At 40.5% G+C, this 24,129-nt stretch overlaps 2 protein-coding genes across 2 annotated transcripts; one reads left to right on the forward strand and one right to left on the reverse strand.

Annotated features, from left to right (window-relative positions):
- Positions 1-3,561: 3,561 nt before the first annotated feature.
- On the reverse strand, positions 3,562-6,113 carry LOC128468217 (bone marrow proteoglycan-like). Its single transcript, XM_053449909.1, has 6 exons — positions 6,088-6,113; positions 5,529-5,587; positions 5,210-5,433; positions 4,481-4,612; positions 3,924-4,032; positions 3,562-3,718 (listed from the first exon to the last, which is right to left on the reverse strand). Exons 1-6 carry the CDS (start codon positions 6,111-6,113, stop codon positions 3,660-3,662), a joined length of 609 nt encoding a protein of 202 aa, XP_053305884.1. The 3' UTR covers positions 3,562-3,659.
- A 13,672-nt stretch (positions 6,114-19,785) lies between these two features.
- On the forward strand, positions 19,786-23,090 carry LOC128468218 (uncharacterized). Its single transcript, XM_053449911.1, has 2 exons — positions 19,786-20,145; positions 21,148-23,090. The coding sequence occupies exon 2, from the start codon at positions 21,234-21,236 to the stop codon at positions 23,088-23,090; it is 1,857 nt and encodes a 618-aa protein (XP_053305886.1). The 5' UTR covers positions 19,786-20,145; positions 21,148-21,233.
- The last annotated feature ends 1,039 nt before the right edge of the window (positions 23,091-24,129 follow it).

Raw genomic sequence — 24,129 nt, forward strand, 5'->3', positions numbered from 1 at the left:
TCCTTATTGCCACTTATATCTATTATCCCCCCCAGAACAAGTAGGGCTTTTGTTTAATGGTGTTATACATATGTGTCACGGCTAGCTATTGGATAACCAGACACATAGGGTGTGGGTGTGCAAGGGTTAATGATACCAGCCCTTTGGTCACTCACCTAACCCTTAAACACACCACAAAAACCCACACCAGACTGGTAATACGCTGCCACCACCGAGTTATATTTTAAGATGAATACAGTTTATGAACGTTTCAGTAACACCCTGTACCACACTGAACCGATCAAAAATGTATAAAACCCAATTTAAGTAAAACAATTAAGTAACATGGTTTATTCCGGTGTTCTCGGAAGGTAGAGTTCGGTTAGAGCACAGAGACGGAAACTGGATTAATATGTAGGTTAATCTGACGAATGTCACAGTGCTTATGTACAAAAATATGAACAAAGGTGATAATTTACACAGAGTATACGATACAGTTTGTAAAAATAAAATGAGGAGAAACCCAGAAAAACCTAATTATGCGAAACCCATATAGGTCATCTGCAGGAACCTCAATGTCCTTGTTGAGTTTTCAGTGATGTTCCAGCAAAGATTATCCAAAAAAATCCCCTGGTGAGATGTTCCGCTTCTCCAGTGTCACAGAGACATCCCAGGCCTAGCCCTTAGTATCACACACACACATACTCTTAACATCCATCTGTTAAGATAGACAGATCTCATTGTGTCCTCAAGATGACCCAAACCTAGCATAGAAAGCCATCACCCTAAATTCCATATCATAGGGGAGGCACCACTAATGGTCACTGAGGCTGAACCTAAATTAATTTATTGCAGGGCTCTGGTATGCAAAAGGTGTTGGTCAGTCTGAGTGGCTTAAGAGGGCAAGTTGTTGGCTGTAAAACACATCTGCCCCACATGCTTGGATTTTTAGGTTTTGCGGGGCCAAAACACACTTGCACACCATTATTTATTATTACTTTGCATTGGTTGGCAGTAAAAGGTGGGGTGTTTTATATTTCCACTGAGAGGGGTACAAGATATTGAAATCTTCTGTGTACTTTTATTATTTTTTTTATTTTTATCTTGCAACATTCTTTCCACTTTTTTCCCCTCCCTTTCTTTTTGTGAAGCTGGAGAACATGACTAGAGATTTTTGAATTAACATTTTCGATGTTCAAACACTGCCACTGCGTTCCATGCAGAATGCTGGTTCTTTTATCTATGAGCCATTGGTGGAGTGGAAGCCACGATCCCCCTCCCCCAGGCTGCAATCTCTGGTGTGATTGGTGTGGCAGAACTCTTTAATCTATGACGTACCAGGTATGTTGAAAATTCATCTGTCTGTATTAAAAACCCTGTGTGTGACTCTGAATAAGCAGTTCTTGTACTTCACCATCCATTAAGCTTCGGCTAGTGATTTGGGTGACTGGAGAGTGCACGTATACGGTTCTTGTAAGAGCTAGGAAGCAGCTATTGACAAAGCTACCCAGTCGGGGTACATGGCTTCCCGTCACAGTATCATAGCAGCCCACCCCAAGCACCAGGGAGCAGTAATGTTGAGGTGCCACAAGTTGATACACACAAAAGAGAACTATGTGGGGGCAACGGGTGTCTGGCATACTTAGGGTTAAAGTCGGCGGCACTCCTGTAGTTTCTAGGTTCTGACCTAAACCAAAGGGGTTGAGCAGAACCTCCTCCCACATAGGTGCCTCATTCATGGTGTCCAGAGAAGACTTTAAATTGCATGAGAGCATGGGGTTAGAATGCAATACGGTCCCGCTGATTCAGTTCCTTGGTAAGCGAGATAACCATTAAAAATTAGATAGGACCTGCTAAACTTGGGGTACTTTGTGTGACGAAGACCCATACTCGGACTAAGTAGGTCCACCGTAGAGATTTTCCTTGCAGCTGAAAGCTTAATTGCTCAAAGGATTAACCCTTCATATTGCCCCAAGCACTAGCCGAGACTTAGTGTGGGGGTGAAACAGAACTCTCTTTATTGAGGACAGCACAGATATATATACAGCAAACATGATAGAATTAAAGGTATAATCCCATCAACCACCAGACAGCCCGGTGCTGCCATACAGTTCTATGACCAGCAATGCCCACCCGAGAAAGAGTCCCTATTTTGGGGTGATCCTGAGAGAGCAGCGTCAATCCCGGGCTACCGTTAAAGAGCTCAGGGTCCGAAGATGTTATGATCCAAAAAGCGATGTGATCCAACGTTTGGTGCCCTGAGCAACAGCGTCAGAAACATCCCCGGGAATAGTTCGTGTGGTAGCCTCGGTTGCCCACCACAAGCTTAATGTACTCTCAAAAGTGCGACGATGTTCCAATTGTCGATGGGCATCGCCGTGGTTCCTAGCCGCCCCACAGTTCCATGAATTTGCGGCTAGGTCCCGGTCAAGGCGCATCGGCGGTTTCCGTCTTGTAAAGCCCCCATAGCCGGCTAGTCCATGGGAGTCTAGTTCCAGCAGACCAGATGGGGTTTCCTGGTCATCCTGTGCCCCCTAATGAGCACAGGGCTACTTAGACATAAGAAGGGACTGGACAGGCAGGTAAGGAGTCTCCCCAGAAATCCAACAGTGCCTCCCTCCCCAACTCAAATGTACCCCCATGAGTTCTCAGCCTTAAAGTGTTAACATGACACTTTGATATAGTGGCAGGCTAAGCAACATATGGCCATGTAGTGTGATGGAATGCCCAATATTTATGCTTATGTTTTTTTAATGGTATGCACTTAATTCTTGCTTTTTTTGTATAAATCAATAAATATTAATAACTAAATGAGTTATTATATTGAAAAACATTGCCTCAACACTCACAAGTTGTTCGAGAGAATACAGCAATTTCGAAGACAAGACAAGTTAAACCAATTGTTCTTTGAAGGGGGTCCATCAAGGGATTCTTTGTTCGTTGGCATGGAGGATACGCAGAAGTTGCAACCCCTCACTAGATGTGGAGAAGCAATGGATCACATTTGATGGGTGAAGAATACTTTGAGAATATGGAATTGTAGTTGCTATCAAGTGTTGTAGGACTGTTTCCATTTCTCAATATTTTAATAGCGTAGTAGAGAGATCAGTGTGCAGCTTATTGTTCCACTGGCTTTTTTATGTGTCCTGAGGTAAGGCTTGAGAGCCTCTGGAGCCCCAAGTAAAACACCCCAAAATCCAAACCCCATCCAGTCCTCACCACCTCGGTAGAGTATGACACCCATGGGTACAGGTGGCACATTGGTAGGCTGTCTCTAGGGGGTAACAGACTATGGGCCTACTGGAGCTGACACGGGTCTTTTCCCCCAGTTACTGGGTTCCCCAGTTTGTTAGGCTTAACCCTTTGTTTTCCAGAGGCCTGGTCTGTTAGGTACTACTATCATGGTCATATACTTTTTCCTTTTAATGGGTAACTAACATTTGCTCCCACCAGGAAACTGCTTTCCTTGACCAACAAATGTAAGCAATGGGGAGGAGGTAAGGTGGTATTGGGTTGGGAGAGGGAGAAGGTGGGGAAGATATTCCCCCCTCTCCTTGGAGAAGAATCTTGTGGACACCCATATTCTGCACAAAGCTTTATTGAAATTGCATTCGTAGACACACATGCAAAGAACTACACACTGAAAATACAATGTAATGCAGGTGCAGCTGGAAATTGTCTTAGACAGCACAGACAAAGGGCAGTCGTCTGCAACAGTTTAAGGTGTACCACCGGCCATCTATGACAGAAAAAATAAAAAAAGTGTAAGTGACAGAACCTTATTTGTTGTGTTTGTTAAAAGCAAATACAGTATTTTACTTTTCACAAATAAATGACTTAGTTGTATCTCTTAGGACTTTACATTACACAAAAAGGATGCCTGTGATATCATTATACATGTATATGTATGTATTATTTTTTTACCAAAGTTTTCCTCTACTTACTTTTCACATTTAAGGCAGTACACTTTCTCCCATGTCGTTGAGGATGTCCACATGCCCAGTTGGTGTAATTCAAGCAACTACCATCTACATTTTGATATCCATTGCATTGCTATATGCAAATAAATATATGTGATTCAAAACACAGACAAAGGTCAAAGAACATAAACACAGTTGAAGTTGTATCCGCATGAAAATGTATTCCATTACAAACATATATCAAAAAATCAGACTCATCCCAGATCTGTCATCCCATAAAAAATTAAATTACACTCAGTTAACAATGATTCAGAACCAATAGACTAAAAAGGTGGCTTATGGGTGAAGTATAATGTAAAGTAGCCTGCACAGTCATTTTGTACCATTGCTGATGGCGATATAGTGCAGGGATATTCAATTAAAGCAAATGGACACTTAGATAGTAGTCTTGCATATCTAATGGATAATCCAGCACTGCCGACCTGTAATGACTGTGTTGAACGCCTTAGAACTTGAGTAAATTTCTACTGGCTAAAATTTTGGCAGATGTCCATTGAACGGCCCATAAAAACTCTACTTACGTTTGGTTTCCACACTCCAATCCAGACTAAACCAACATTTACACATTGTTGATTCACAAATTGCTTAATATGATGATTTGTACATTGATTATGAATTGAAGTAAGGTTTCCTCTGATACATCTGCAGGTGTGCTAGGGAAAGAATACAATTAATGAGTTATATGCATACGCCTTTTCCAGTAAAGAAAAACAAGACCATATGCAATCATATTATCAAAGGATAACCTTTGAGATGCCATCTTATAAACTCCCAAGCCCTCTCAGACAGCTTTGATTATTGGGAGACAATGGTTGAACAGCCATTTCATTTTTCAAATTATGAAACATACATAGACTTTTGAAAACATACTTGCAATTAATGTGTCATTCATGCATAAAGTCAAGCATGGAATGATAAATAATCACTGGTTCTTAATCCAATAAACAAATACATTATTTTGTTCACAGGAAGTAAAGAAAACCAGTAAACGATATTGCTGAACACGTATGACATCTAGCACAATAAAATACCTTCAATAGCTAACTTTATATTTCTGATCTAATGTACTCAATATGAAGCGTCAAATCCACAAGTGTGGATGAGATAGTGTTTGGAACAAAGTGTAGTGCTAAAACCCTCATAATTATTTTGTGTATCTGGTACGTTTTCTTCTTTGTTTATTATATATGGGTGAATTTTTTGCCTGTGCCTCAGCCCCTCAGTATAATCTTTTCCAGTCACACACCTACCTGAGCTGACTGAAAGCTTTGGCAACATCTAAAAAATCTGTAAGAGCATTTCTCATCCCCAGGACATTTTCTGTCAATAATAACGTCTGTATCTGTGACATTGTGGCACTCGTTTAAGTTACAGTCACTCAGAGAGGAGGTTTGTAACTTATTTGGGTCATCAAAATTAAGGTTTAAGGCGCTTTCAGTGCCTACTTCTTCACAGTCATTCTGAAATATCTCCCCTAGAGGAAAGAACACATGTGAGTATCAGTAAAAATATAATCAAGAAGAATTTTTTATTCTCAATTATTGTACCAAAAGAAGTTTTACAACTCACCAGAATCTTGGCCAAAGACAGATCCCACCAATAGCATGGGTATGAGAAAATAAAACATCCTTTCGGGGGAACAAGGATAAACAGTTAAGCAAAAATATATTCTTAACCTCCTTTTGTCACTTTATCCTTGCTTTCTTCTCTTCCCTTGTGTGTTGTGATACCTGCAACCTTTACATGTCTCTTGATTTATATGGGTATATTTACCAATTTAGGGAAGTTGTGGTTTTCATATCTGCATGTGTGATGTTGTGTGATGCAGTTGATTGTACCGGCAAAATAATCTTCAAAATTATGAAAAAAATCAACAGAAACATGATATGCAATTGCACATTTTACACTCTGTGACCATGCCCGACCAAACGTTTTTATATAAATTTGACAGAGACAGTAAACTAATAAGGTGCCATGGTAATTACACTTCTGAATCTAACGCTCTATAACACTCAGACTATTATTCAAAACTATAAACCCAAAGGTGAAAGATAAACACCAGAACATATGTGAAAAAAAATTATGTACTTCCCACAATACTGCAGCGGCCCAATAACACTCCTCTCACTGTTCAGCAACAGATACAACAGACATAGGGGCGCATGTACATGTGGGGAAAAAAAATATAATAGTGTAATAACGTAAATAAAGGATAATAAATGTGTGATATGGATACACTCACAAACATAGATGGTATCAGAGGCTCTTCAGAATAAAAATATTTTATTTCTTCTATAAATCTAAAATGAATAAAATAGGAGAACCCAATGGTGCAATATCTTCTTATGATGTTAAAATAAGTCAGAATGCACTTACAGGATCGTGGAAATGATAAAGCTCTTCAAAAATAGAAAGTCCGGTGGTAGAAGAAAAGACCAAGAAACTGCTCCTATCGGATGGTGCCGTGGGAGTTCCTCCTTCTCTCTACTTCTCAACGCGTTTTGCCTTCTATGGCTTCCTCAGGAGAAAAAGTTTCAAGTATTTAGTCCGTGATTCATTTTAGATTTATGGAAGAAATAAAGAAAATATTTTTATTCTGAAGAGCCTCTGATACCATCTATGTTTGTGAGTGTATCCATATCACACATTTATTATCCTTTATTTACGTTATTACACTATTATAATTTTTTTCCCCACATGTACATGCGCCCCTATGTCTGTTGTATCTATTATTCAAAACTATTCAAGCAATTCCCAATGCAGGAATGGCATGGGGATTAAAATCAATCCTGGCACGTTAAGGCCAATGGCTCTTAGATGGTGCCACATGTATTCCACACATAAGTAAATGAAACCTTTTGGACCTGGTTTTCTATATTAATTGTTCATAAAATGTGATATGACACACAGCAATAGTTTTGTTTTTTGGCTTCCTCTGTGGTGTCCTGCCATGGAGTGGGGCCCTTATAAGCCCACCTCTCCTACCAGGAAACTTGTATAAATGTACCATATGGCTAGATGGCAAGCACACTGATAACAGAAGATTGATCAATAATGACTTCAAATTTCACAGTGGTATAAATGTTAGATAATACATAGGCCAAATTCCCTTAGTTATTCATCACAACGGGTAAGACCAAGGAATATAGCTGTTGTCACAGAACATGGGTTGAAGAAAACCGTGTGCTTTGTTTTGGAGTTGTTTTTCCTGTTTCCCCTTCCCACCAGAGTATAATCACACCCTTATGTTACGGTCATGTCTGGAGAATAACCTTGCGGTGTTTGGGGGTGGAACCCAATGGCAAGGAACCAAAAAGGGGTTTGGGTAGCGTCACAACAGGAGGAGTAGACAAGCCATAGTCGAGTACAGAACCAAGGTCGAGGCTGGTAGCAGGTAGCAGGTAGCGACATCAAAAGGATAGCCGAGGTCAGATACAGAGTAATCTGTAATTGAGGATCAGGAAGGGGAGAGGGAACAGGAGCAGGAACTAGGAACTTGGTGCTGAGGGTTTAAATATTCCTGGTATCCAGGGCATGCCTTGGTTGCCAGGGAGATAGGAGGAGGAGCTGTGATCTAAAGGCTCCTATAGGATCTAGTGATACTGGAACACAGGTGTCAGTATCGCTTTAGTCCGCTATCTTGGATGGTGGTACGCATGGATCCTACGGTGGAACGCTTGTGTCCGCCATCTTGGATGGTGGAACGCATGCATGTGCAGTTCCAGCGAGCCCAGGAAACGTCGAGGAACAGCGTTGACGCGGAGGAAAGGACACCTGCGTGGGACCTTGAAGCAGGTAAGACCCAGTCATGGGCCCGAAGACCACGACAGTTACCAGCCCCATTGGATCCCTGTTTTCCTTGCCCTGTGCCTGACCAGGTCTTAGCACTCTGGAGCTGTTTACTGGCTAGGATTCATAGGAGTGACTTAAACCCTAAATCTTTTGTACACCCGTGGCCCAACCAGAGTGCTTTTTTGTGTAGCTGCCAACCGTGTGGTGGGGTATGAAGTAGGGGTTATTGGGAGAGGGAGCTCCCTACGGAACCCCTGTTTCTATCACCCCCCTTTAGACCGGGGTTCACCAGCCACGTCTTTAGAGCCTCCGCCCAGGTACATTGTGGACTGTATTGGGGGACTTTTAAACTGTGGCTTTTTGGACTGAACAATTTAGGGACCGCGAACTATCTCTCTGCTTCCTTTTACCTCTAAGCTGCTTGAACGGATTGTGTACAATCGCCTCACTAACTTCCTCTCCTCTAATTCCCTCCTTGACCCTCTACAGTCTGGTTTCAAACCCCTTCACTCTACTGAAACAGCTCTAACAAAAGTCTCCAATGACTTGCTCTCTGCCAAAGCTAAAGGTCACTACTCTATTCTAATACTACTGGATCTCTCTGCTGCTTTCGATACTGTTGATCACCACCTTCTTCTTGACTCACTTGCTTCTATGGGCATTCGAGATACAGCTCTCTCCTGGATCTCATATCTGTCTAACCGTTCCTTCTCTGTCAACTTCTCAGGCAACACATCATCGCCCCTTCCACTTTCGGTTGGTGTCCCCCAAGGTTCAGTCCTTGGCCCTCTGCTGTTCTCTCTTTATACTTCCTCTCTTGGCAAACTAATCAACTCATTTGGCCTCCAGTATCATCTATATGCAGATGATACCCAAATCTACCTGTCTTCTCCTGATCTCTCTCCATCTCTCATGTCCCGGATCACCAGCTGCTTGTCTGCTATTCCTTCATGGATGTCACAACACTACCTGAAACTTAATCTTTCTAAAACGGAACTCATTATCTTCCCTCCCTCCATCTCCACTCCACTACCTGAATACTCTATCACCATTAACAACACAACTATCTCTCCTACTAACCAGGCCCGATGCCTTGGGGTCATCCTTGACTCAAACCTCTCCTTCATCCCTCACATTCAGTCCCTCGCCAGATCCTGCCGCCTGCACCTAAAAAACATCTCTCGTATCCGCCCATTCCTCACCCAAGAATCCACAAAAACTCTGGTTCATTCACTTATCATTTCCCGTCTTGACTACTGCAACACTCTTCTGGTTGGCATTCCACTGTCTCGACTCTCTCCACTACAGTCTATCCTTAATGCCGCTGCTAGGCTCATCTTCCTTGCACGTCGCTCCTCTTCTGCTTCCCCCCTCTGTGAAACCCTCCACTGGCTTCCGATTACCTTTAGAATTAAATTTAAGATCCTGGTACTGACATATAAGGCCATCCACAATACTGCTCCTCCGTACATTTCTGACCTCATTAGCAAATATTCTCCTACTCGATCCCTACGTTCCTCCCATGGGCTAAGGCTCTCCTCCTCACTCATCACCTCTTCCTTTTCCCGTCTACAAGATTTCACTCGAGCTGCCCCATATCTCTGGAATCTGCTCCCAAGGAACCTTCAGAATTCACCCTCCCTCCCGACATTCAAGAAACATCTAAAAACCCACTTCTTCAGAGAAGCATACCATCTTAGCTGCTAGAACATCCTTGTCATTGATACCCCCACAATACCTCTCACCCTTTCTCTATGCCTTATGTTTATCACCCCATTTTCCCTCTAGATTGTAAGCTTGCGAGCAGGGCTCTCTCCACCAAATGTATCGGTTTGTCTTAATCTGTCAATTCTTGTCTTGTCATATCCCTTGAATTTATGTATTGTATTAAGCGCTGCGTAAACTGTTGGCGCTATATAAATAAAAGATAATAATAATAATAATATCCATCAATACCCCGGGATTGTCACCGCTCACTTGGGATTACCCTAAAACATCTGTCTGGTAATTAATGGGATTATACTCCTGATCCAAATATGTTTGTACGTATAAATATCCGTGCTGTTCCCAATTAACAGACCTTGTGTTTTTCCACTTCAATATTAGTATATATAGTGTGTGTGCATGTGTTTAAGGGTGTGGTGTGAGCTTATGGTGTTAGCGTGTGTTACTGTAAGGTGTTTATGAGTATATGATGTTAGCATGTGTGTGTCTGTTACTGTATGGTGTTAGATAAGTGTATGTTAGCGTATGGTCTTAACATGAGTGTGTGGTGGAATGTATGGTATTAGCGTGAGTGTGTGCGTCAGCACATGGTGTTGGAGAGAAGGAGCAGAATAAATGGTGTTAGAGTGAGTGGGTGCTAGAGCAAGTGTTCATATGTATGTGTGCTCGTTACGGGGGAGGCACTAAAGAAACATTGCACCAAGGCGCCACTAACCCTAGGGTTGCCCTTGCTTTCATAGGATGTGTCTATGGGAGGATCATAGGGTAATGCGTGCAACAGGCAGGGAAATAGAACAGACATGGGGTATGCTATTGGGAGGCACATAAGGCCCCAGTCTGGGGCTTAAGATTTCTGAGGGCTGTCCTGCTCGTAACCAGGATGTATTGATCTGTGTTTGTCAATCAGTGTCTGTCATTCCCCATTCATGTATACCATTGAAAATAAATACCGTATTTGCTCGATTATAAGACGACCCTCCCAAATCTCAATATTAAATTAGGAAAAAAAGAAAAAGCCTGAATGTAAGATTAACCTATCGGAAACAAAGTTTTACTAGTAAATGTTAATTCATGTAAACTATTTTTTTTAATAAAAGCTATGATTGAGAAAAATATTTTATTTACTTTTATTTTCCAACCTGCCCCCCAGTTATGCACATCTGCCCCCAGGCTTGCCATTCCTATATGGCATTGTGGTCCATGATATGCCTTTTAACCCTCTAAATGCCACTGTGCCCCATGATATGCCTTTTAACCCTCTAAATGCCACTGTGCCCCATGATATGCCTTTTAACCCTCTATATGCTACTGTGCCCCATGATATGCCTTTTGACCCCCTATGTGCTACTCTGCCTCCAGAAATGAATTATACCCCTATATGCCACTGTCATTTAGGGGGTTAAAAGGCATATTATGGGGCAGAGTGGCATATAGGGAGGTATAAGGAATTTCAGGAGGCAGAGTGGCATTAAGGGGGTTAATAGAGCATTTCATAGAGCACTCTGCCTACAGAAATGCCTTATGCCCCCCATTTAACACTCCCCCGCATCCCACACACTTACCAGTGCTTCCGACTCCCTGCTGTGTAGTCGGGGCAGCGGGTAGACGTCTAGAGAGAATTCACTGCACCGGAACTCTCCTCTCTGACAGTCGGGAAGGTCTGCGCGATGGACGTAGACAACCCCCGCTGCTAACCGCACCTCCTTCCGGCTGCAGCGGAAGTTGCCTGCAAATAGCGTAGACGTCTACCCGCTGGCCCGACTACACAGCAGGGAGTCGGAAGCACCCCGGTAAGTTTGGGGGGGGGTGTTAAATGGGGGGGGAGGATCCAGGTCCCCTGCAGCGCTGCGGGGGGATCTGGATATTAGTCTCATAGTCAGACCTCTATTTGAGGTCTGATTATAAGATGACCCGATTATAAGACAAGGGGTATTTTTCAGAGCATTTGCTCTGAAAAAAACCTTGTCTTATAATCGAGTAAATACGGTAATAGTTTATGAGGGTTGGGCTTATCAACTATAATAAGAAAGTATAATTTATTGTATAGCCTGTAAATTCACAAGAAGGGCTTATCTAGGAGCAGCAGGTTACAGAAGGCAGTCCTTGCATCTGCAAAAGCCAAATGAGTTCTCAATACTTCTGTTAACTGTGAAGCAGATCATTATCATAAAAAATGTTGTTTACCCACTGATTTACACCACACATTTCACAAACATCACCTGATCAGTTTTTTCTTTTTACATTTCAACTTTTCTATATTTTAAATATATCAATGACCAGATAATAAACTCATTAAACATGTTTGTAAACTTTAAAAATTAACATCCATAATGTATCACTATTTATTATTTTCCAAGTGATTTGCATATCACTATGAGGTCATTGCATTATTTGAAATATTCACAAATAACAAACTCACTTTTGCTTCTAGTGGTTTTGAAGCATACTATTTACAAAAAAGCCCTATTCACGGTAAAGTTTATTACCCACTAAGCTCATAAGAGAGGGTGAGTTAAAGATTCAAACCAGGCAGGCATCAGAAATGAAACCATCTAACATTCTGGCTCCAGCTACCCTGCGCACCCTCCCCCTCGCAGGATGCACATAGGTGGGCCGATGTTGGTGGGCCATACCTCTGATGTCAGTGGGTAGGCCCTTTGACATAGGTGGGCAGTCCTACTAACATTGTTGGGTGGTCCCGCTGACGTAGGGGGCAGTCCCACTAATGTTAGTGGACAGTCACGCTGAAGTTGCCGAACGCATAACATTATTGAAGGAGAAGTGGGGTGTGCTGCAATGCTGCTTCCGCGTCCCTGAGTTTTACAGTAGTGACCCGGAGACCCTGAGAAGCAACAGTTCACCTGGAGTCTCCGATCAAAACACTGAGATTCCTAGGTATGAACATTTGTAGTGAGGGCAACACCAACATCTAAGGCAGCATTAGTACTAAGTACATCTGTTAATAAGCATTACACTTCAATATTGTGTGCTTGCTTTTGACTTCTACATCTCGTCTTTTGTAGGCTAAATCTACCATTACTCCTTCTTTGCAAGGGTGGTGTTTTCTATTACATGAAAAGTTGGTCCGCTCCGCAATCTATGCACAGGACTTACATGATCAAGTTATCAATTCAATCTCTAACATGCATGATCTTCTTCAGTGACACCAGTGAGGTTTGTGATTGATGATGATAGTCCAGTAAGGGGTCGCTAGTGTAGTACTTAAAAAGCACTACATTTTTGTTGGTAAGGCAGTAAACTATCCCTCTAAGTAATTTTTATCAGGTTGTGGCTCAATCTAAATGGACACTACAGTCATCATATGCACTTTAAAGCTCTCCATTTAATTTTTTTTGTGAGATTTCCGTAAAAAATTTGCCCCTTTTCCAACCTCCAGATATCTGCTGTCCAGAAGATATGTTTTGTCAATCACATCTCCTGGCATATGATATACTGTATTTGCTCGATTATAAGACGACCTACCCAAAATTTGAATATTAATTTAGGAAAAAAGAAAAAGCCTGAATATAAGATTACCCTATCAGAAAAAAGTTTTGTCAGTAACTATTAATTCACATGTAAACTATTTTTTCATATTTAACCCCTCAATGACAAGACTGTTTCTTACTCGTAGTACATTTTGGGACAGTGGCTCTTTTAACATTTTTCTGTGTTGCCGTTTAGCTGTAATTTTAGATACCATTATTTTTATCATATCATTTAATTTACTATAAAAAAAAAATGATAAAATATGGTGATTTTTTGCTGCAGGGGACCTGGATCCTCCTCTCTGGCAGCCGGTGAACGCCTGCGCGATGCGCATAGACAACCTCCGCTGCTGCAGCGGGCTCTTCCGCCGGGGCTTCTATGGTGGAGCACCGGAAGGTCATGTGACGCCGGCGCTCCGTCATAGAAGCCCCCGGAGAAGTGTCAGCAGGAGGGGAGGTTGTCTGCGCGCATCGTGCAGACATTCACCCGCTGGCAGCCAGAAGGATCCAGGTCGCCTGCAGTGCTGCGGGGATCTAGATCTTAGTCTTGTAGTCAGATCTCTATTTGAAATCTGGTCATAAGAAAACCTTGAATATAAGACGAGTATTTGCTCTGAAAAAATAGCGATGCAGATAGAAAATCCCGCTCCACAAAATAAGAGGTTAATACTTCAAGATTTTAATGAGACCAGTTAAAACATGATAGACAAAAAAAGAGACGTGCTCGAGTGATTAAAAAAAAGATACGCCAACGCATTTCAAACCTTACGGTTCTTAATCATGGCTTAAAAGTATGTAGCCGCTACCACACCATATATATATAAATGAATTGGTCTAGAGACTGATCTATACTCACGCCCACTCATTAACCCAAAATTAGCCAACACAGAGGGCAGATGCAATAGGTGGAAATCATGACACACATGGAGATTCTATACCCCATGGTAATTATGGTACATGTGACAAATAAAAAACTTTCAACTTAATAATAATAATGCATTATACTTAATAAATATATGCTAAGTCATTTCTGTAGTTCATGCCCAAAGGAAATCTCGTATCAAGACATAAAATCCAAAAAGTTTCCCTTAGGCGAAGAGCGCGGGACCAATCTCCTCCCCTTTTGGGGTAGTGAACGCGTTCTATGCCTATCAATTCTAAATTTTATGTGTTACCATTATGTATTTCATTAAGATGTTTAGATAAACTGGACATAGATTGCAGCAAAGAAACGCTGTATCTGAGTTATGTATGTGTTCGTATACATGTCTTTTAAACTTTCGGGTAGTACACCCGACATATTGTACATTACATGACGTACAAGTTGCTAAATATATAACATGCGCTGTATCACAATTGATGAAAGTTTTTATAGAGTAGCTTCTGCGATTACTTAGTGACTTAAACAAATTAGTTTTCTTAATATAGCTACACTAGTTGCACCTGGGTTTAGAACATTTGTAACCTTAAACAAAATGTCAACGATATTGGCTACCTCTCTACATTCCCACCACATATGGTACATAGTACCGTCTTTTTCCCCGCATCTCCAACAAAGTTTAGTAGTGTTTTTATTAAATTTGGAGATCAACATAGGAGTCCTATACCACCTGTGAACTATTTTGTAGTATAATTCATGCATGTCGAGGCAATGTGAGATTTTCCTAATATCGTTATATGCTCGTAGCCAATCCTCTGATGAATATAATTCTCCTATGTCATTTTCCCACTTTTCTTTATTGGGTAGAGAGACTTCTGTTTCTAAATTTTCTTTCAGTATCTTGACTTTACGGATCAAACGTGATTTATGGTGTTTATTAAAAAAAATTTCAAGTTGTGGAGAACGAGTTATTCCGACTGATTGGAGGAAGTATTTTATTCTTAAATAGTTGAAAAATTCCTTATTTGGTATTCCCCATTTCTCTTTCATAGAAGTCCAAGTTAGAAAATTATCTATATTATAAAGATCTGATATATATTTTATGTTACTCTGTGTCCAATTACTTATGTTTAAATCTCTAATATGATTTCTTAGAACTTCTATTGGAGCTGAGAATTGTACTCCTTTTTTGATTTTCGTATTTTTCCTCCATTTATCTAGGGAAATTAATAAATCGTTAACCACTATATTTTCACTTTTGATATTCTTGGTTATATCATGATTTATCCATATCAAGTCAAAGGGATTTATAGGATTAATATTTTCCTTAATATTAGGGAAGGAAAGACCACCCTTTTGTGTTGTTTTAGCTGCTCTTGTATATGATATTCTTGGAGGTTTATTTTGCCAAATAAATTTATTAATTTTTGTATTTGTGTAAGAATAGAATAAGGAGCTCTTAATGGGATCGCTCTCAGTATATACAGTATTTTAGGGATATAGTATGCATTAATAGTATTTAGTCGTCCTAACCATGAGATTTCAAGTCCGTGCCACTCTAATAATTTTTTTCTCATCTTTTTAATTACTATTTGATAGTTATCTCTAACCATTTCTTTCAGATTATATTTTAATTGTATACCTAAATATTCAAGAGACTTTTTACTCCAATCTACGTTTATAAATTTTTTTAATTTTTTAGTTTGTTCGTCTGTTTGATATATTGAAATAATTTGAGTTTTATCGATATTTAATTTATAATTAGAGTGGCTACTATAGTCTTTAATCGTTTCTAACACATATTTAATTGATTTCTCAGGGTAAGGAAGTGTTAAAATAATATCATCAGCAAACAGTGTCAACTTATGTTGGTTATTACCCATGTTTATTCCTTTTATTTTGGGTGAATTTCTGATCGCCTGGGCTAGTGGTTCAATAGTTAAGATATACAGAAGTGGGGCTAGTGGGCACCCCTGTCTCGTACCGTTACTAATTTTAAAACTATTGGAAGTAAACATAGGTCCCATAATCGCTGCAGAAGGATTATTATATAAGGCTAAGACATTTCTCCTAAATTGTCCTGGAATGCCGAAGATATCTAGTGTTTCCGCCAGGAATGTCCAATCCACCCTATCGAATGCCTTTTCTGCATCTAATGCTATAAAGGCTGTATGTGTAAGACTTTTATTAGTTATGTTCATAAGGTTAATTATTTTACGTGTATTGTCTGTTATAGATCTATCTTTTATAAATCCAGTTTGATCTGGGTGGATAATAAGTGGGAGAAACAATTTTAGTCTCTCGGCTAAGATCTTTGAGTATATCTTAATATCAATATTTATCAATGAAATTGGTCTGTAATTAGGGACATAATTTGGATCTTTGTTAGGTTTTAATATTGGGCATATTGATACTTGAAGCATTTCAGGTGGGATATCAGTACCTTCTGTAATTTCTTTAGATGATTTGTACAATAGCGGAGCTATAATTTCCTTAAACATTAAGTAGAATGTTGCCGTGAAGCCATCGGGGCCTGTTTTCTATTCCCTTATTAATCTCTTCCATTTTTATTGGAGTGTTTAATGTTTTTATGGCTTCTTCGTTTAGCTTTAGTAGATTAAGGGATCTAAGGTATTCCCTAATATTATTTTGTGATTTAGGAAGATCGTTTAAATTGTATAAGGATTTATAATAATTTTCGAAGCATTGAGCTATTTGGGAAGGATTTAAATATATCTCGTTATCTACTATAATTTTTTTAATAGCTCGTTTACTATGTGCATACTTTAATTTATTGGTTAAATATTTCCCCACCCGATTGTTTGCGTAGTACCAATTTTGTTTATTTTTTAGGAGAGCCTTATTAATTTTCTCTTGTAATTTATTATTTATTTCTGATCTTAATAAGTTAACTTCTGTTGTGAATAGAGTGTTTGGATTTTCTTTATTTAATTTCTCCTTTATGGCTAAATTAATATATAAATCGGTAAGACTTTGACCTCTTTTTTTTTTTTAAGTACGCATTTGTATTTATTAAACAGCCTCTCATATAACATTTGAAAGTGTTCCATAATGTCAAATTGGAAACTTCTCCGTTATCATTTATATCTAAAAATGTGGTAGCTTGTTTATATAGATCTTCCCTTAATTCATCCTTACTTAGTATATAATCATTCAATCTCCATTTATATTTTGTGTTATAATACTGGTTATTCTTAATTTCTATGAATATTGGAGCATGGTCCGACCAGATTATCTGTCCTATTTTAGAATTTAGTATTAAGCGTAGATTGTCAAGTTCAGTTAATATATAGTCTATTCTAGAATAGGATGTATGAGGCTGAGAAAAGTAGGTAAAGTCTTTTTCTTTTGGATGGAAAGTTCTCCATGTATCATAAAGTGAATTGTTTTCTATAAATTTCTTTATGTGTCTTGCTTCTGTTTTTATACTCATGTCTATTGATGTAGTTGGAGGTAAGGCTTTATCTTTTTCAGGGTCTATTATACAGTTAAAGTCTCCTCCTATGTATAGTTGACCTTTTTTTATTTGTTGAACTCTCTCATATAATTTTTTTACGAACTTGGTAGGGTTCTTATTTGGAGCGTAAATGTTTAAGGTTATAAAGAAATTATTAAGTCTTGACATAACACCATCTCCCCAAATCTTTCTATTTCATATAGGTTTAACCAATTTACAAAAAATGCAGAAAATCCTAATACTACAATTAGTATTAGGATGCAAAAAGGTTATAGCTAGGAATTGGAAGAAACCAGGAAAAATCCTATGGGAAGAAGTTTATACACAAATTCATTTCCAATGCCAAATGGAAGAAGGATACTATATGAGTACAGGAAATGGAAAGAAATATTTGGGGATATGGTTACCATGGATTACCCTTGCACCTTCCATAGCAACAATACGTAATTAGTTAAAAAAAAAAATTATCCTTTTATAAACATACAAACGATACCTTGTATGAATGATGGAAGAATGTCCTTAAATACCCAGTGTTTACTTAATTCTTGACATTCGGTAATAGTATAATCTAAACTAGTTGTCATGCCTCCAGCATCTATATGTACTGTGTAGTGTGCTTAATTACATAGGCACTCCATCTAGTGGCTGACTTTGCCTTTCAGTATTTTGCCCCTCTGCTGTTCCCATCCCTCCTCAGTGAAGTGAGACATTCTGGGAAAGAGAACTCCATTTTACAGACTGTGCTAAGAAGAGAAAGACTGTAACTTCCATGCTCCCATGTGGCAGCATCGCTGGTAAGCTTGTGGACTTACTCCACAGTTATTCTCAGTCACAGCTGCCACCAGTTACACAGACTCTTATATTCAGGAGCAGCAGCTGTATTTGTCTTAAGTTGTGACTAGCAGACCAGTTCTCCACATGCCATCTATGTTATTACATGTTATGTTTCAGCCATCTTGTATTATGCTGACATGTTAGTTGTATATGAACATGTGCTTATTCATGTTTTCTGCTCTATTGTTTTCTAGTTTCACCGCACATTTCCTATAATTCAATAAATCTACTGACTTCATCATACAGTCTTGTCTATTGAAAAGTAGGCCGGTTTATCTGCATGTCAAACTACACACACGCCACGGGGTAACGTGTAGCGAGGACAGAACAGTGAAACAGCGGCTACCCAGCCAGTGGGACTCAAGACAAAGAGACCTGCTATAGTACAGCTACCTGCTTACATATACACAGCACTCTCTGCACAGCCAGGCATCTTCTTAATGGCACAATGTCTCAGAAGTCTTCACACAAAACAAGATCTGTTGCTTCTGTCTCCTCAAAAGCTTCATCTATTAGCAGTGCAGCTGCCATTGCCTGCGCAAAAGCTGAAGCAGCTACAACGCGAGCAGCATTCGCTGAGCAAGAGATGCAATTAAAAATAGAGAAGGCACGCCTAGAAGCAAGATTAGAGAAACTTGCTGCAGAAAAGGAAGCTGCACCACCATTGCTGAAGCAGAGTTCTTAGAGGCTATAGAGTACCCCAAAACACAAAGACCTGACAGCATACCAGGTATGAAGCTTAAATCGCAAGATTCATTGCAACGCACGTCAGAGTATGTTAATAAGCTCCCCGGATCAAAGAGCAATACTGATCCAGTACAAAAACTAGAACGTGGTATCAACAGTGAAATAGGCCCAGTGCAGTATGAAGTGCAATCCCAGGTCAACCACAAGCAAGAGAGCAACCCCGCTGATAAAAACATCATTACAGGCCAAGCAATCAAATTAGATTACCTCACCGATGCATCTCCTGTAATGCCAAGGCAGTATGATACTGGCCAGCACAACCTACAGAATACTAACAGGTATGAACACACCCCATATTCTCACCAGGGTAGTTCACCACCAGTATACCCTGCTGTTAACCAAGCTACATTAGACTTTGCTAAGTTTTTTACAAGGCGTGAACTAGTTGCAAAGGGACTTGTAAAGTTCAATGATCGTCCTGAAGGCTATAGAGCCTGGAGAGCTTCCTTTCAAAATGTCACCAGAGACTTACAACTGTCCTGTAGTGAAGAAATGGACCTCTTGGTCAAATACCTAGGGGAAGAGTCAAGCAGACATGCAGCTAGGATCAGGGCTATCAATATAAACTACCCTGAGACTGGCCTTAAAATGATTTGGACCAGACTTGATGAGTGCTATGGCTCAGCAGAGGTAATAGAAAATGCCCTGTTCAAAAGAATTGAGGACTTCCCCAAAATAACCAACAAGGACTATCAGAAACTCAGGGAACTAAGTGACCTACTAATGGAACTTCAAGTTGCCAAATCTGAAGGGGACTTACAATGACTTGCATTCCTTGACACAGCAAGGGGTGTCAACCCAATAGTCCAAAAATTGCCCTACAACCTACAAGAGAAGTGGATTACCCATGGTTCCACATATAAATATAAACACCAGGTTCAATTTCCTCCATTCTCTGTTTTTGTTGAATTTGTGCATTACCAAGCAAGGATTAGAAATGACCCTAGTTTTGATTTTACGTTGTCATGCGCCACTCCAACCCTCAATCCACGCAAATCATCAGTGACAGTACACAAGACTAATGTTTTTCCTCCAGATTTTATCCACAGGTCTGCAGACCAATCAGAAGTGAAGGTACAGAATCCTAGTAAGCAGTGTCCTATACATCAGAAGCCTCATCCTCTCCAAAAATGTAGAGCCTTCAGAGAGAAACCAGTGGAAGACCGCAAACGATTCTTGAAAGAGAATGGCATCTGTTACAAGTGCTGTGCATCCACATCTCATTTTACCAAGGATTGCAAGGTCAGTGTAAAATGCACCGAATGTGAAACCACAGATCACAGCACAGCTTTACATCCTGGTCCAGCGCCATGGAGTTCACAAAGCACTTCAAGTGACACTAAGCATGGCGGGGAGGAAGGGAGTACTGCTACAACTTCACCAGTGGTCACTTCACAATGCACAGAAGTGTGTAAAGGAACATTAGACAGCAGGTCCTGCTCCAAAATCTGCCATGTCCGAGTCTGTCCAAAGGGACACAAAGATAAAGCTGTAAAAATGTATGCTATCCTGGATGATCAGAGTAATAGATCCTTAGCCCGGTCAACATTCTTTGACATCTTCAAAATTCAAGGACCAAGCACTCCCTACTCCTTAAAAACCTGTGCAGGTACCACATCAACAATGGGAAGGAAGGCAACTGGCTTCCAAATTGAATCCTTAGATGGTCAGACATGCCTGCCCTTGCCTACCATAATTGAGTGCAACCAAATTCCTGACAACAGGTCTGAAATTCCTACACCAGATGTAGCCAGCTACCATGCAACTTAATCATCAGGCCCAGATAATCCTACTTCTTGGGAGAGATATCTTGCAAGTACACAAAGTAAGGCATCATATTAATGGGCCCCACAACGCTCCCTTTGTCCAAAGGCTAGACCTAGGATGGGTCATAATAGCAGATGTATGCTTGGGACGCACGCACGCTCCCACCTCTGTGACCAGCATGCTCACAAATATGCTAGAAAATGGTCGCCCTTCCCTTTTCCAAGCATGCCACAATAATTTTCATGTCAAAGAACTGCCATACAGCACCCAACTGCTCTGTCCCTACACAGATCTTCCTTGTGACAGCTATGCAACGTCTAACATTTATGAAGATCAGTTAGGATGTACAGTTTTTCAGAGAACAAAGAAGGACAATCAGGTGGCCATGTCTATAGAAGACAAGTTGTTTTTAGACATGATGCATGATGGATTTGTTAAAGATGAAGCTAATAGCTGGGTCGCACCTCTTCCATTCAGGAGTCCCAGACAGCGCCTGCCTAACAACAGAGAACAAGCTCTAAAACGTTTCTCTTCTCAAGCACAATCTGCAGAGAAAACAAGAAATGAGAAATCACTTCTTCACCTTCATGGGAAAGGTATTTGAAAATGGCCATGCAGAGGTAGCTCCCACACTCAAAGACTTTGAAGAATGCTGGTACCTACCAATGTTTGGAGTATACCACCCAAAGAAACCAGGCCAGATTAGGGTGGTGTTCGACTCTAGTGCCAAGTTTCAGAGTGTCTCTTTAAATGATGTTCTCTTGACAGGTCCAGACCTGAACAACAAACTTCTGGGAGTGCTCATGCGCTTCCGCAAAGATTCTGTTGCTTTCATCGCTGACATTCAACAAATGTTTCACTGTTTCCTCGTTAAAGAGAAAGACAGGAATTTCTTAAGATTTCTCTGGTACAGAGACAATGATCCTTCTAAAGATGTTATAGAGTACCGTATGAGAGTACACATTTTTGGCAACAGTCCTTCTCCTGCAGTGGCAATTTATGGACTGAAAAGGTCTGCTCAAGAAGGTGAGGCAGAATATGGATCAGATGTCAGACAATTTGTAGAAAGGGACTTCTATGTTGATGACTGCTTGAAAGCTATGCCTTCAAATGAGACTGCTATTAATCTCCTCAGGAGAGCTCAGGAAATACTTGCTTGCTCTAACCTCAGGCTTCACAAAATAGCCTCCAATAGTCAAGAACTAATGGAAGCCTTTCCATCTCAGGATCGCTGTAGTGATTTGAGAGACTTGGATTTAGGGACCAACTCTGTGCCAATGCAACGTAGCCTTGGACTTCTCTGGAATCTAAAATCAGACACCTTCACCTTCCAAGCCAGCCAGGAGGAAAAGCCCTTCACGCGTCAAGGTGTTCTGTCCACTATTAATAGCTTGTACGATCCCTTAGGGTTTGCAGCTCCTGTTACAATTCAAGGTAAAGCCTTACTCAGAGACTTAACCAATGAAACATCTGACTGGGACGCACCTTTACCAGCTGAGCAAAGGATTCTGTGGGAAGAGTGGAAAAACTCTCTGACAGCTTTATCTAAGCTCAATGTAGCTAGATTCTATGCACCTGTGCCCTCTACAGAAATACAAAGCCAAAAACTTTACATATTCTCAGATGCTTCTGTCAAAGCAATTGCTGCTGTGGCCTATATTAAAACCATGGACTCTAAAGGACAATGTCATATTGGATTTGTCATGGGTAAAACAAAACTTGCACCATACCCTGAGCACACTGTACCCAGACTAGAATTATGTGCTGCTGTACTAGCTGTTGAGGTAGCTGAATTCATTACATCTGAAATAGGCATTGACCTCAAAGATACTGAGTTCTACACAGACAGTAAAGTCTACATCTACATCTACAATGAAACCAGACGATTCTATGTATATGTTAACAACAGAGTGCTTCGGATTAGGAGATCTGTCCATCCAAACCAGTGGCACTATGTACCTACAGATCAGAACCCTGCTGATCACGCTACTAGAGCCGTTGCTGCTGATCATTTAAAAAACACGACATGGCTGTCAGGACCAAAATTCTTGTACAACTTAAAGCAGACCACTACTGAAGCCTTTGAATTAGTGGGTGCAGAATCAGATGTTGAAATCCGCCCTCTAGGTGTCTACAAGGTGTCTACACTTCACACAACGACCTCAGATAGCCGACTAGGATCTCACAGATTCCAGCAATTTTCAACCTGGTCACTTGTTCGAGCTATTACCTGTTTAACTCACATAACTCGCTCATTCAGAAGTATGAGAACTTCTAGTTTGAATGAATGTAAAGGTTGGCCTCACTGTACAAAGGTCTATGCAGTATCAGATCTGGAACATTCAAGAAACAAGAAGCCTATTCTAGAGAGATTGCGTGCCTTACCAACAAAAGACCAATACATAAGGACAGTGTATTGAATAAGCTTGACCCATTTATTGATAGCAATGGCCTACTGAGAGTAGGAGGCCGACTTAGGGAAGCAAAACTGGAGTTCAGAGAGAGAAGCCCTCTTATAATTCCTGGTTATTGCCACATTGCTGCTTTATTCGTGAAGCATTATCACAATGAGGTCAGACATCAAGGAAGACTATTTACGGAAGGAGCCTTAAGAACTGCTGGCCTATGGATTATCAGTGCAAAGAGGCTCGTAAGCAGTATCATCTTCAAATGAATGTGTCACCTGTCGCAAACTTCGAGGTCTACACCAGACACAAAAGATGGCTGATCTGCCTGCAGACAGACTTGGCACAGAACCTCCTTTCACCAACGTTGGCCTTGATGTTTTTGGACCTTGGTCAGTCACCACGGTATGTACTAGAGGTGGTCAAGCTAACAGTAAACGCTGGGCAGTCATATTCACCTGTATGTCTATCAGAGCTATTCATATAGAGGTCATTGAGTCTCTAGACACCTCGAGCTTCATTAATGCTCTCAGGCGTTTTATTGCTATTCGAGGCCCTGTGAAGCAAATCCGTTCAGACAGAGGTACTAACTTTGTTGGAGCAGCCAAAGAATTAAAAATTCCCTCAAATGTGGACTACAAAAGTGTTGAGAGATTCTTGAGTATCCAAAGTTGCACATGGACATTCAACCCACCACATTCTTCACATATGGGAGGATCCTGGGAAAGAATGATCGGCATAGTTCGAAGAATTCTTGACTCTATTTTTCTACAGGTAGGCCAAACAAGACTCACCCATGAAAGTCTAATAACCTTTATGGCAGAAATTGCAGCTATAGTAAATGCAAGACCTCTCACTCCAGTCCCTAATGATCCTGAGGAACCTTTTTTGTTGACTCCGGCTATTTTGCTTACTCAAAAAACAGAGACTTTCAGTGCTCCTTCGGGAGAGTTTGATGCCAAAGATCTGTATAAACGTCAATGGCGACAAGTGCAAAGCCTTGCAAATACCTTCTGGGACAGGTGGCGTAAACAGTATTTATCTACATTGCAAC

Source organism: Spea bombifrons, chromosome 11 (assembly GCF_027358695.1).
Source record: "Spea bombifrons isolate aSpeBom1 chromosome 11, aSpeBom1.2.pri, whole genome shotgun sequence".
In the NCBI taxonomy this organism is placed as follows: domain Eukaryota; kingdom Metazoa; phylum Chordata; class Amphibia; order Anura; family Pelobatidae; genus Spea; species Spea bombifrons.